The sequence below is a fragment of the Sitophilus oryzae genome, unplaced genomic scaffold (genome assembly GCF_002938485.1).
Source record: "Sitophilus oryzae breed Bouriz unplaced genomic scaffold, Soryzae_2.0 scaffold_1740_pilon_pilon, whole genome shotgun sequence".
In the NCBI taxonomy this organism is placed as follows: Eukaryota; Metazoa; Arthropoda; class Insecta; order Coleoptera; family Curculionidae; genus Sitophilus; species Sitophilus oryzae.
This window is the reverse complement of record NW_022146436.1, coordinates 573394-588714: the sequence shown is the minus strand read 5'-3', so window position 1 is coordinate 588714 and position 15321 is coordinate 573394. Positions and strand designations below refer to the sequence as shown.

The 15321-nt window shown below is 33.4% G+C and overlaps 2 protein-coding genes across 3 annotated transcripts in view; one reads left to right on the top strand and one right to left on the bottom strand.

Moving 5' to 3' along the window:
• LOC115881796 overlaps window positions 1–6200 on the top strand; it is a 42646-nt gene extending 36446 nt beyond the window's left edge. For both annotated transcript variants that reach the window (XM_030899463.1, XM_030899462.1), the window contains 3 exons: window positions 1533–1760; window positions 2682–2789; window positions 5538–6200. In XM_030899463.1, coding sequence (XP_030755323.1) covers window positions 1533–1760; window positions 2682–2789; window positions 5538–5738 — 537 coding nt within the window. In that variant the 3' untranslated portion in view covers window positions 5739–6200. The remainder of the gene's footprint in view (window positions 1–1532; window positions 1761–2681; window positions 2790–5537) is intronic.
• A 7869-nt stretch (window positions 6201–14069) lies between these two features.
• The window catches only part of LOC115881793 (transducin beta-like protein 3), a 32648-nt gene continuing 31396 nt past the window's right edge, over window positions 14070–15321 (bottom strand). Inside the window, exons 10-13 of the mRNA XM_030899458.1 lie at window positions 14812–14944; window positions 14522–14752; window positions 14320–14470; window positions 14070–14258 (exon numbers count right to left, since the gene is read on the bottom strand). Of these exons, the coding sequence (XP_030755318.1) occupies window positions 14105–14258; window positions 14320–14470; window positions 14522–14752; window positions 14812–14944 (669 nt within the window). The 3' untranslated portion in view covers window positions 14070–14104. The remainder of the gene's footprint in view (window positions 14259–14319; window positions 14471–14521; window positions 14753–14811; window positions 14945–15321) is intronic.

Genomic DNA, 15321 nt, shown 5'->3' with positions numbered 1-15321 from the left:
TTTATGTGCCCTTAAAAAATTTCGTTATAGGCGAAATAGCTCCAATTATGTCCCACTAGCAAAACCGATAAATCTATGCTCGCTACCGTAGTTGAACTCATCTAATTTTTTTTAACTGGAATAATAAATTATAATGCAAGTTAGACCTTCGGAAGATATCAATTTATTTACCTTTTTTTTTTGTTTAGAATTTCCACAAATGACACTTTCTAACACTTTTAGAATAATTATATACAATTTTTTTCGTTTACTCGCTATTTAAACCCGTGTATTTGTACGTGTTCGTTAATCACGAGTTCTCCGGTGGTGGCAGCACCGGCGGAGATTGCATCAAGCCTATAGTAGCGCCAGATCGCGTACAACGGTCGCGACCCAAAACAATTATATATTTTGACGGGCTTTCCAATCTAAATTTATTCCCTTTATCTATGGTTTGGTATCTCCCTTTAAGAAGTTTTCTCCAAATTTTTGTAGACATAATGTGGCAACGAATTTAACAATTACATAATCACATTTTTGCTAGTATTTTAATTGTAGTTTTCTCTGGGCCGTATTAAAAATTTTACTAATTTGAAGGTAGATTTTTGCAAATAACTTTTAAATGACTATTTCAAATGAAACAAAATTATACACAAAAGTACAACTTTAACGCCTCTTCAAAAAAGTCTAATACAACTTTTGCATAAAATCATCTGGGGAGATAATATTTGACCTTTTCAGAATTTACATGGGATTTCCTGTCCCGTGTTCCGACGCACCGGTATATAATTTTTAATATCCTAGTTTGCTTACAATTTGTGTGATGGCCATTATGTAACTGTATAGTGTTGGTAGCATATTAACTGCAGAACGACTTCAGTTTTTGACGTTTCTTGCGTCAAATCTAACTGTCACATTGACACGTCGTACACGGTCAAGTTGGCCTTAGTCCAATCTATCGACATAAATTTCATTTAAATCGGACGATTTTTACCATTGATGATGGAGTTTCATAGTGCACGAAACGCCAAAGAACCCCATCTACATTCCGAGTTTCAGCCCCCTAGCTCACATAGGACCCGAGTTACTTCCTCATTGGCTTATTACTTTTCATCTCGCTAGCTCGTGTGCCACGGCTTTGAATGTTTACTCCCATCGCGCGTAAAGAAGTTCACTTTAACAATAAACTACTAATTTTACCATAGTCTTTCCAATGTCAGTTGGACTGGCTTGGGGCTCTTAATTTCGGCACACCGTTTGTCGGCCTTGTCTGGACAAACAACGTAGAGTTCCAAACCAGTTTAAGTGGCTTTAAAAATACTTTACACAAAGTCTATTCCTTTAGGTTTCATGCTAGATATGATATCAGATCTAGATATTTGATCGTAATAATATCATCTTACACACAATTATATACTTATTTATTTCCTTTTATTGCTGATTGGGTGGGCACGTGTCGCTTAACACCAGTCATCTAGCACTGTGATAGGGTTAACGTTGCTTGGTTGGATTCCTCGCCGATCGACACATTATGCAAGATTTTTTTTCTGTAGTTTTCAGAGCCTTCGCCATATCCTGAAGTATTTAATGTTCCATCAACGCCATGTAACGCTTCCTCAGAGTTAGGAATCATCACCCCTCCGAATTCGGTATGTGGGCAGAATAATCGGTCAAAAAGCAACAGCGATTCTTTACCTCCCACTGAAGCAACTGATGACTTAATGGGAAAAGAAGCGGAAGTCTTTACCGATTTAACTAACGTCACACCAATGATATACGAGGTAATAAAATTTCAATTTTGTATAATAGGACGATCAAATTAGAGGTGTCGCTTGGAAAAAAGTGTTGGAAAGCTACTATTGGTTTGATTGGTTCATTTGACGTGAAAGAGAAGAATCATAGGTTTACACGATTAACCAACCGCTGCTCGAGCCAGGGGACCTAAAAGATGACAAAAATTGTTTTTTTTCAGATTGTCGTTTATACTTTATATACGAATATAAAAATTTGGGCTTTTTTTCTGATTTCGTTTATACTTCCGAATATTTCGTTTTCATTTAAATTAAAGAGAATTAAATTCTGCGTCGAATAAGTAACACACTCATTGATTCGGTTCAGTAGTTTGGCTAAAATCGAATGTTTATACACTTCGCTGAAAAATGCATTAAAGTGGAAATCATCATTCTTGTTACAAAAATACAGCTAAAGTTACAGAGCATCAAAAATCCAATCCAGAAATAATTATAGATTTAGAGTCTAGTATGTAGAACGAGTGGGAGGGGGCACTTTAAATGCATTTTTCAGTAAAGTGGGTAAATATCACAACATACATTCTTGAACTTTCGATTTTAGCCATACTACTGAACCGAATTGAATGAATGTAGTATCCATACGACACAGAATTTAATTCTTTATGTAATAGTGAAATATTCGCTAGAACGCAACTTTTCGGAACTAAAGGCGAAAATCTAAAAAGAGAAAAAAAACTGCCATTTTCTGAACTTGCTGACACGAGCGGCGGCGGCGACGCGGCGCGGCGGTCGAACAACCGTGCAAATCTAGGATACTTTTCTTTTACGTCAAATGGCCCAATCAAAACAATAATTACATAGCTTTCCATCACTTTTTTCTAAGTGATCCCTTTAATAAATTCTGTTTGATTGGCCTAAAATATGAAATGTTAATTTTAAGTTTTTTGTTAGATAAATGCTGATAAAAGCGACTCCTCAAACGCAGATAAAATTTTAGAGGATTTGTTGAATTCTAACGACATGGCCTTGTTGCAGGGGATTTATAGCCCTACAGATGAAGTAAGAAAAATATACAGGGTTGTTCACCACATACGACACGGAGTTTTGTAGCTAAACGATTAGATTTTTACAAATTGTTTTTTTACAAAAAGGTTTTCGTTCGTTGTAGGACTATTAGAGCTACAATTTAAAAATATTTAAAAAAGATACAGTTTCCGAAATGAGTAAAAATTTTTTTTAAACGGAACGCCTAGTTTATTATTCTATTTTTAGATTCTATGATTGAAATAAAGGTAGATTTGATTAAGGTTTATCACACTTAAACCTTGCCGTTTTTGAAATATTTTCAATTTTGTGAAATTGCAGTAAAAAAATTAAGGCTTCATTTCGCCAAGGGTATCAAAGTTTTTAATACTAAATATTTTACTGATGATTATTTATTGATCAGATATTGTGTTGCCATAATAAAAATTATACTCCCTTATACAGAGTGTCCAAAAATTAAATAATTATTAAAAAAAATTAAATTATTAAAAGGCAATAACTTGTTTAAATGGAACATCCTGTATATTTTACGTAAATCAGATGCACAATTGAATTGTCTATCAAATTGTATTATACCACTTTTTACCTATCTCTTCAAATTTTCGTAGAAAATGCATTTTCTTGTAATTTAGACCTTATTTATCACTATACCCATGTAATATTGACATTTTTTAATTTTTAAAGCAATATATGTACAAAATGTACAGGTGATTACCAACAGGTAATACCAATTAAATATACCACCATTATTTCCGCCCAAAAATTAATTAATTACATACTTAATTGTTTTAATTAATAAATTATTCTAAATAAATGTGGATTTGGCTTAGAAATCAATATAATAATAAGTTATGAAAATGAACGTCTCTGTTATAAATAAGTATTCGGCAAAAAAAGAAATAAAATTTATAAGGTTTTCTACTGCACTGTCTCATACACATGTAGAATGTAGAATGTTTAGAAGGGGAGTTAATCACCGCGACCTTATAGATCTATTGTGTGTTCCCCTTTCTTGAGTTATAACGAGTTATAACTCATCATACAGTCTCAGGGCTTTAAGAAAAGCCAGTATCTGAGACGGCTCCACAGAGGCCAGCTCTCCATCCTCGACATCAGACGTGCCAAGGTTCATGGCACGAATGGTCGTCGTCTCGGCACTCAGTGATAAGGTGTTCTGGTGTTCCCCATTTTCCCCACAAAATCTGCATTCGCCGTTGTTTCTCAGTTTCAGCCTACTGATGTGTTCGTTGAGGAGACAGTGTCCTGTTAGAAACCCCGTGACAATCTGAAGATTGTTTTTACTTAAATCAAGGAAAAGCTTTGATTTTTCTCGGTCATAAGTTCTAAGGAACTTTTTCGAGTGTCTTAGACCGTTGGAGGACACCCATTCCAAGTTACCGATGGAGTCTTCCAGATTCTTCAGTTCCGCTTTCAGTTGGTTCCCGTTTGGAAAACAGAACGGTTCTGGTCCAATTAGTGGAGTGTTCGCTCCTTTTCTAGCTAGATAATTTGCTTTTTCATTGCCTTCTATCCCTTGGTGAGCAGGCACCCAGAGTAGGAGGACTTTATTTTCTTTGCCTAATTTGTTGAGCTTCTCTAGGCATTCTTTGACCAACTTCGAATTGATGGTTACTGAGTTGATCGCGTTAAGTGCTGCTTGACTATCGGATAGGATGGCAATTTCCTGTTTTCGATAGTTCCTATCCAAGATAAATTGTACGCATCTTTCGATAGCGCAAATTTCTGCCTGAAGGATACTGGGGTAGGTGCCCATTGGTTCGGAGTATTCAGTTTTCGGCCCAAATACTCCTATCCCTGTCCCTGCTTTGGTTTTGGAAGCATCAGTATACCACGTGATGGTAGTCTCATACACATACAAAATTCAGTTTTTTAGTATTTGGAGCAATTATTAATCAATGTAAACAGTCAATGTGTGTAGTTTGAATACTGGGATCATATTAGTTGGTCCCCTTTAACAAAAAATATTTAAAGTTTTTTTTAATGAAATAAGCGAACTATATCAACAATATTAGGATCTGGTAGTCTTTGAAAATTTGTTACATCTAAGGATATAGTGATAAATGAGGTGTAAATTATAAGAAAATGCATTTTCTACGAAAACTTGAAGAGATAGGTGAAAAATGGCATAATACAATTTGATAGACAATTAAATTGTGCATCTGATTCTCGTAAAATATACAGGGTGTTCCATTTAAATTAAACAAGGTATTGCCATTTAAAGCTAGTAATTATTTAATATAAATTTTTATAGACACTCTGTATAAGGTAATATTTTGTTTTATTATTGCAACACAATATCAAGATCAATAAATAAACTTCATTAAATGTCTAGTATTATAAACTTTGATGCCCTTGGAGAAATGAAGCCTTAAAATTTTTACTGCGATTTCATAAAACTGAAAATATTTCAAAAATGGTAAGGTGTGTTATAAACCTTAATCAAATTTACCTTTATTTCAATTGTATAATCTAAAAATAGAATAATATACAGGGTGTTCCATTTAAAAAATACAACTATAATATTTTTTACCTATTTGGGACACTCTGTATCTTTTAAAAAAAAATTAAATTGTAGCTCTAATGGTCTTTCAACGGACCCAAAACTTACAATTTGTAAAAATCTAATCGATTTGTAAAAATCTAAATCTAATCGCTACCATACTTCGTGTCGTATGTTGTGAATAACCCTGTATTTTTAACAACTTTCAACAGTCTTTACTGACATGGTGTTTGTCATTTTAGCCGAAAACCACATCAATACAAATCAAGAAAAAATCGTACTTACCTCCATCGGAATATTTGAATTTTATTTTTAATTCTCCCCACTGTAGTAAAGCTGAACAAACAAAAACATCGCAAAGCGTGGATGAATTTGATTCACTTTTAGATGATATTTTAGAAGAATATGGCACTTCAGATGTTAATAGTATGGATTGTTATTAAGGTAATATATATATAATTATTCAGGGATGCAGCTATATTTGTAAATATAAATATTTTTGTTATTGTTTTTAATAGGTTTAAGATAGTTGATCACACTGTAATGCAATTAAAGTTTCACAAATATCTAGTTTAAGTAAAATGAGACTTTGTAAATCTAACCATAAAAATCCTTACACGTTTTGTTAAAACTGAATATATGTTCAGAAAATCGCTGTTTGTCAGACTTCTTTACTACAGAATGTTCTGATTATAAAATTTAAACATTATTAAATTTATTATCAAATATCTCTAATAACATTTCCATTAATTGCAGATACGTTTTTATGTTAATTGTTATTGTTATGGTTATTTATAATAGTTTCATTTATCCATATTCTTTAAGTTTAACAAATGGTCAGTTTTATTGTAAATTATAATTTTACATACTTTATACTTAAATATAGCATATTTGCATAATTACAACATTCTTTTTTATGTTATATTACCGATTTAAAGTGCTTGTCCTGATTTGTTCTGGAGATACAGGGTGTACCGATTTTTCTAATTCGGAGCATTCACAATAATTGACCCATGACATGTCAATATTATTTTTTATCATACAGTATTCCGTTGCTGACCTTGGTTATGGTTTTATGTTCCCTTTCTATCGGTTTCCTGAAAGTTTTCTTACTACGGAACACGGTTCTTGAAAAATTCGGTTATAACTGTCAACAAACTAACCAGCGCGAGAAGGCTGGTTTTTCTGGTTTTGTTTGTCAATCAATGTCATTTATGTGAGAGAAATCAAGCAAATATTGGAAGTTCGAGTGAATTTATAATTTAATTTCTAAAATTTGTTATAATATTTTGTATTTATATCCAAAAGCAATGGAGGTAGGTAGTAAAGGTAAATAAATTTTATTAACTAAACAGAATGACTTTTTAGGACCATTTAAACTTATCACGCAGCCAAGTCATCTTAAAGTCAGGAACATATAAAGAAAATATGAGAAACAAAACAACAAGTAATCGTGAACGTTTTGTAAGCTATAGAAATATAAATATTGATTAGATTTGTTTATTATTGATCTATTTTAAGCTATTATCTAACGAGTTTAACAGTTCATTAATAAAGTACTTTTCAATATTAAACTCCATTGAAAAGAAGAAGAAAACGTAAAAGCAGAGACTAGGTACATTAAAAATGCATAAATTTTATTTTGATAAATTTTATAATAAAGGTACTGAAATTTAGAAAACATCAACATCTGACATTTCCAGTATTTTACCAAATCGTTCCGTATCAAACCGATGTTTTTGAGGAACCGCTGTTTACTGTAGTTTACCGGTCTGGTTCGCCTGGTTTTGCAACGGAATGCAGCCTAATTTTCATTCAGAACCTCGAAATTAGTGGAATAAATTAATGGTTTCAATTAGCGTAGAAGTTTGTGTCTCTAATTTCAATGTAAGCATTCAGAACGTCAAAATTAGTGGTAGTAATTTTCAATTAGTAGAAGGTTAACATACTTTTTGCCACTAATTTTACTTCAAAACTAGTGAGTAATGTCACATTGCGTTTGATTATCATCCGTCTAGGGAAATTGTGGTTAGAAATGAAAAATTTATTGTCTTATGAGTAGTGATGGGATAACTACGAGTACTCGATTATTGAAATAACCGACATCGCTCGATTATGAACGAGTGATGCAAGTGACGAATATGCAGTTCGATACAAGCGATCCTAGAATGAAATAAATTGAAATCCGATTTTAATGTGGCATACCTACTCGATAAAAAGCCGAGCAAATTTTCTACATACATTGCATGCAGGTAGCAAATTTATACGACGCCGTATATATGTATTGTTACGTTTTTCGTCGGTTCCGTGTGGATAGAAAGTCACAATTTATTTAAACACTATTTATTTAACACTAATGAACAAAAATAATAACGATTAAAGACTTATAGAACTATTTACAAACGATTTATAACTAAGAATTTATTTTGAATTTTAGCGCGTCAACTGTATATTTATAACTGCCCCCTGTAGGCCACGGCCGCCGGCTTTTATACCGGCAGGTAAAGAACTCTAGAATTGTCCATAGATCGTTAGGTGCGTAGAGAAGGTTTTCGAATGAAGCATGACATCGGGATAGTAGGTGATTCTCAGTTATCTCATATTCTCTAAACTATTCTAACATTCATTTCCATATATGTATATATATACATAAATCTTCCTTATTATTTTAATCAAGTCACAGTCAGTTTTTTATCACAGTTTAGTTCTTTATCACAGACAATAATATCACAGTATCACGAATTTTTGGCTTTAATCTCATCGTCTACTTTATGTTTCATTATGGTATGCAGCATTGATATAATGGCTCGGCACTTTTCTTCATCCTCACTAATGGTGATACCAACTGTGTTTTCCTCCAGCTTCCTTTGGCATATTTCTTCTGTTTCTTCCCTTATTGTTTGCCACCTAGGGCAGAGAAATATTGTATGACCCGGGCTGTCCACAGTATTACAGTAAGTGCAAGTGTCGCTGTCCCTTTTGCCGATTCTTTTTAGGTAGGTGCCAAAAACCCCGTGTCCGGTAATGGCTTGTGTCACAAAATGGTCTATATTAATTGCCTTGCAGTTTACCCAGAACCTTACATCTAAAATAAACGTTTTAGCCCATCCTTGATATTGCGACCACGCATCCTGCCATTTGTCCAGTATAATATTTCTGGCCTCAAATCTGAATTGGTCTCCATGTTTATACACTAGACTTCTTTGTTCTGTTTGGAGCTTTATCGGTGGGATACCGGCTAGGACCAGGATGGCCTTAGTTGGAGATGTTCTATATGCCGATGTTACTCTCAGCGCTATTTTACGATTTATGGAGTCTAAGATATTTTCGTAGAGTTTGTATTTTAGGGCTCTCTCCCATATGGGAGACGCATACAGAATCGTGGAAGACACCACCGAGGCCAATGTCCTCCTCTTTTCTGCCACCGGTCCCTTCAGATTGGGCATAACTCTGGATAACTGCTTTATGATTGCCTCTGTTTTTTCCTGAAGTTTTCGAATATGGGTGGTCATCCGAGCGTCTTTATCTAGCCAAACTCCCATGTATTTTACCGCCCTTGTGCTTTTAATGTTGGTATTGCACCAGCTAAATTCTACCTCCTTCATCTTCTGTCTTCCCGCCAAAATGACCATTTCAGTCTTATTGGTAGCTAACTCTATGCCCATCTCATCCAGCTTATTTTTAATAGTGTATGCTGCAGCAGTCATTCTTTCTATAAGCATGCTTTTGCTGGGGGCACTTGTCACTAGGGCTAGATCGTCTGCATATCCAATAAGACTGCACCCCGGTCCGTAGTCCTCTCTAAGCACTTGGTCATAGAAAACGTTCCACAGTGTCGGTCCAAGTATAGATCCTTGCGGGACGCCACATACCATTCTGAAACGTTCTCCATGTTCCGTAACAATGTACCTTTTATGGAGGTATTGTTGGAGCATTCTAATTAGGTACCCACTGATTCCCTTGTTTTCAAGTTGTCTTATTATTTCTTGCCATTGGGCCGAGTTAAATGCATTTTTTATATCTAATGTCAGGTGTGCGACTCCTCTGGATTTGTAACTCTTGGCGTTTATATTGTCCACTATGTTTAGGATTTTATTTAGTGCATCTATTGTGGATTTGCCCTTTCTGAATCCATATTGGTTTTCATGGATGGCACCTTTCTCTGTAAGCTCCTTTTCTAGTCTATTTTTTAAAAAGGTCTCCAACAATTTAGCTCCAGAATTTAGCAAACATATCGGTCTGTACGACTTTGATGTACTATCTTGGGTTTTCTTTTCTACTAGTACCAGTTTCGCGGTTTTCCATTCCATTGGAATATGTCCTACCCTGAGACAGTAGTTCATGACATCCATGACCGATTTACAATCGTGTGTGGCGGCAGCTTTGATAACATCAATAGGAATGCCATCACAGCCCGGAGCTTTTCCCACTTTTGGACTCTGAGTCGCCTCTATTATCTCCTCTTCTGAGAAATATGGAATTTTATCTCTCTCAATGGTAATAGTCTGCCATTGTATTATCTTTACGGTCGGGAATAGAATCGTATCTGTTCTCTAGTTGTTTCTTCTGATATACTTTTTTTATTTCCAGTACTCCACTTTCTGGTGACTATTTGGTACGCTTTGCCCCATATATCCTTGTTCAGGTCATTTAAGAGATTTTCCCAGGCATGTTTTTTGGCGCTTTTAATAGCATGTTTCAGATTGATTTTTGCCTCTTTGTAGTTGGATATTGCTGTGTCTACATCCGTTGATTCTCCTGCCCCCTTTCTGCCTCTAGTGATCTTTCGACGCAGACTGTTGCACGTTGCCCTTATCTCCGCTATATGGAAACTCCACCAATAAGTCATTTTTTGCCGTTTTCTATTTCTGGGTAAAAGATAGAGATTGCATAAACTCTTTAGGGATTTACTTAGACTCTGAGGGTTAGCCGCCTTCATACGCAAACCCTCACTCTCGCAGTGAGACCTAATTCGTTCCATACCCGATTGTGTGACCCTCCATTTGTACGCAATTGGTTTTGGTTTATCCACAGTTGTATCATTCGTGATCTCAAAGTAGATATTTCTATGGAGGCTCATATTTTCCTCGCTTTCAGCCACTTTCCAGTTCTTAATTTTGAGGCTTATACTTGCTGTGGCCAATGTTATATCAATCATCGACTCGCCATTCATACTACCTAACCTAACCAAACCGAACCGAATGCAACTTACTGCTTGGCGCTTGGCGTTAACGAGTACTTACAACAAGGGACAGGCGAAAAATCGTATTTTTGAATACGAGTGATCTTTCGCTCGAGCTATCACTCGGTTATTGCAATCGCTTGAAACTCGAGTATTCGATTATTGAAATTAATCGGTTTTTCTCATCACTACTTATGTATAAGGTAATTATTAGTGTTTCCCTATGGACACTACTGATTATCTCAAACTGTTGCTAGGATAGTCTATTAATTTTAATTGTAATGAAGCTTTATTGTGTGCTGAAGATATTCCGCATAGACATGTTTTTGAAAAAACTGAATAAAAAAATTGTCGTTTATTAAAAAAAAATTGGCACACTAGAAAAAAGATTATATTTTTTTTTGTTTTATAACCAATGTATAAGAATGGGCGGTTGAATTTTTTTTTTTCAATACAATTTAATAGCCCTGGCACTTAGCGCTTTAGATATGTTGTTGGTTATGGAACTTAGGACGTTTTACAAATAAAACATGATAAACCGATATCTTTGGCACTTAGAACATTATTTACTTCAAGTCTTCAAATCTATGTGTAGCACCTTTAGGTTCATAAAAAAGTAGCACAGTGATGTGAAGAGCACAGACCGCGTTTTTGTATCTCTACTCATATACGAAAAACCCCATAAAATACATTAAAATAGGAGGGACACCCTGTATATCTCAAAATGTGAGCGTAGAGTGTATAACGAAATGAAAAACATGAAAACGAATATTAATCCTCCGAGTTGTCGCATATTTAGAGCTGTCAATAGTGGTCATTTTTATTTTTTTTTTCATTTTTACTTATTCGTCTTATGGCGCGTTCTCACGATTCGTGTACTTAGCAAGTTTTTTTTGTTGGCATACAGGATCTGGCGGGAATGCGGCACAGTTCCTATAATAAATAACTCAGAAATTCTGTATCCCATCAAAAACACAGAATGTAAAAAATGCCAAATCTCGCAATACAATTCTTCCACTATAAAAAGTTGTGAAATCTCATGTAAAACCAAGTCAGTTTATTTTATTTGTTTCTCTTTAAGCACCTATTCAACAATTTTGTTACAAATTGTTAGTATCAATATTACACATCTTTATTTTTGAAATATTATAATGACTTGACAATTGCACGATATGATATTCTTTGCTAATTAAAAAACTTTGAGCTTCATTCAGAACCTCCCAATTAGGGGAATAAATTAGTGGTTTTAATTACAATTTATACTTTTTAGTTTACGATCATTCACAATCTAAAACACACAATTAAAATTATTAAAATATCCTAGCAACAGCTTGCGGTAGTCTGTTGTATCCATAGAGAAAGCATAATATTTAGCTTATATAACAATAAACTTTTGATTTCTAACCAAAATTTTTCTTGACGTGTGATAATCAAAGGCCAAAATGACATTGATGGCAAATTTTGAAGTATAGTTATTGGGAAAGTCAAAAGTTTGCTAACTTTTTCCACTACTTGAAAATTACTACCACTAATTATGACGTTCTGAATGCTTACATTAAAATCAGGTGAACAAACTTCTACGGCTAATTGAAACTACTAATTTATTCCACTGATTTCGAGGTTCTGAATGAAGCTTTATTCTTAAGGGCACTGTTTAGATTTACTTAGTAATCAAAATGGTAGATTGTTCTTTTTTTATTATGGTGCCGTGCTATTGCCAAGTCATTATAATTATTACAGAAATAAAGATGCGTAATATTGATACTAACAATTTGTAACAAAATTATTGAATAGATGCTTAAAGTAAAACTAAGTAAAATAAACTGACTTGGTTTTACACGAGATCTCACAACTTTTTTATAGTGGAAGAACTGTATTACGAGATTTGGCATTTTTACATTCTGTGTTTTTGATGGGATCTCATTTCTTTTTGTAGGTTATCCACCTACTTTTTTCTCGGGTAATATGTCATTCAAAATAATATTAAAGACGTTTGCCTAGTAATAATTCATAAACTTTGAATTATTGTATAAAGTTAGATATCAAATGGATTAATTCTAGTTTTCTAAAGACTTGTGTTTCCGACTTTCGTTATAACCCAAATTTCAACTTTAAAAATGTTCAATTCATGATTTTACAAATGCTTATTCAAAATCATGTTTTTGTCAATTTTACACATACAGTAAAGACTCGATAATCCGGATCAATTAAAGCACAATTAATCCAGATCAATTGCACAGGTTAATCCGGATCAATAAAAAATTCGGATTATCGCGATTTGCATTTTTATACACATATATTTAAAAAAACGTATAAAATAAAACATTTTTATTAGCAAAACCTTAAACAAATATAATTTAAGTAAGAATAAGTATATTCTATAACAAAACTCGTTGTGAATAGGAACATACATCCTATAGATACCAAAGTATAAAATACATCCTACATTATTTAAAATAATCAGAGATTTTACTTTGTTTTTTAAGTGCATTAACTGAAGAATGCTTAACTATAGCTTCCTCCGTATATTTTTTAAGACAAGATTATCGTTAATACTAAGATCATTCTCTTCAGCCCACTGCAATCCCAGTGTAAAATATTTTATTACATCAACGTGCTGGACTTTTTTTGACTGGATATAGATTTCTTCATCGCTGGTATCGTCGGCGTCGTCTATAACTTCATGTTCGAGATCACAAAAAAGTTGTTTAATAAATCAAAAAATCAGTCAATAAATCTAAAAAAATTGATATGATAATCAAAAGGCTTTTTTCAAAATATGTATGTAGTTAATCTAACCTCCTTATTTTATTCTCACTTTTCTTAATGTCGGAAATAGTAGAAGTTCCAACGCCATACTTTTGGGCAAGTAATTCACCACCAACACCATTTTTTAGTTGATCTAATATTTTACCTTTTTGTTTTATCGTCAAAGTGATATGTTTACGTTTTCCCATTCTGAACTAGGTACCTACATTAAAACACGGCCGTCAAATTATTACGATATAAATGAACTACCGCTTCGAGAAAACGCGTTAAAACAAGTTAGAACCACAAATTCGGATTACCGAATCATACGAAATCCGGATTACAAAGTACATAATGCAAGTGCGCTGTCGATCCGGACTAGCAAGGAATCCGAATTAGCGCTCTTCGGATTATCGAGTCTTTACTGTATTTTATTTTTTACCTCGAAAACTATAAGAGATAGGTATAGGTTAGTATAATAGAAAAGTTATGAGATATAAAAGTAGTTTCCAAAAATGTAATAATATACTGGATGTTCCATTTACAATAACCAAGATGCTACCACTTTTCAAATGATCCGGCAACACTGTAATGCTGATAAGATTTTCGATAGATGGAGCAGATGCCTTTACATAAAAATCCAAATATTCAAAACAATTCTATCACCGGTGCTTCTATTACCATCGCCGGAATGTCGGGTACCGGATATTTCGAGATTTTTTTTTCTTCCATTACTTTAGTTTAAAGCTAGCAACAACAACAAATATGTGTTAACTACACGAGTCGTGAGAATGCGCCTTTCCTTTAGAGTTAATTAATCTGCGTTTCACTGAAATATTTTAAATAATATTTTTAAAAAATATGTTTTATTCATAAAACTTATTGTCCAATATTTACATTCCTAGAATGAGGTTGCATACAATTTACAGTATAATTAATAAATTTGATGTCTTGCATTAATTGTGTGATTCTTTTAAAATGTCTGTCCGTATAGGGTAGCGCACCTTCAGTTATTTTACTTAAACCAACAGGCCTGAAAATATTGTTAATTTAATACACTTCAAAAATTAAATATATATTATACAAATAATTACCTGAATTCTTTTGTTTGTAATTCATTCAATAAAATGTTTAGTACTAATTGTGCTGGTTGACAATTTCTACTATTTGTGTTCCAGTCTAATGCACAATTTAGTAGACTTTCCTTTTGATCGTTTCTTAAAGATTTGATGGTTTCTGTGAGACCTAAATTATATGGTTTAGTGATTTAAAAATTAGCAAAATAAATAGTTTTACCTGTATCTCCTTTCTTTATAACACTGTTTATTATTTTCAAGGTCTGCAACGGCCTATTTAATTTCAAAGCCAACTTTAATGCCTTCAATAAATTATCACTTTGCAAATAATTGCTTAGCTTCTGTTCTTGTAATGCGATTTCGTCTAATTCTTTTTGTTGTTGTTGCTTTCTTTCTTCTGTTATATCTTTCCATTTTATCAAAAAAGAATCACTACCTCCAGTTGTTATTTCTAAAAAGAAAAAGAGATTAAAAGTTTTTTCACGCAATGTTAAAATAATTGATGATTACCTGATTCATCAGATCTTACAGCTAAAGCCCATATTCTGCCCTCATGTTGGTCTAAAGTACATTGACACTCGGAATTTTTGATATTGAAGAGCTTTATTAAACCATCTGCGCCAGCGCTGACAATTTGCAGGCCCTTTAAATAATTTAAACAATGATGGTAAAATTTAATTATACAGGGTGGCGCACCTCGTTCGCCTCTGTTGATTATACGAAAACGAAAAGATGTAGAAACTATTTTTAAATTAAATTGCAATCAAGATGGCTGGTGTGGCCATGGCAATTTTCTAGTGACAGTAACTATTTTCAAAGTCGACATTAGTTTATGGACATTATTATTTATAATTTATAACAGTTTACTTAAATTTACCTACAATAATTTAATAAGTAAGTATTCATTATTTTATCAAGAAAAATAAAGTAGTATCTGCTGGCAGAACGAATAGATATGTTACTAGTGATTTTATTTTGTGAGGAAAATTGCTTCTTCGCCACAAGGGTTTATGCTCAAAG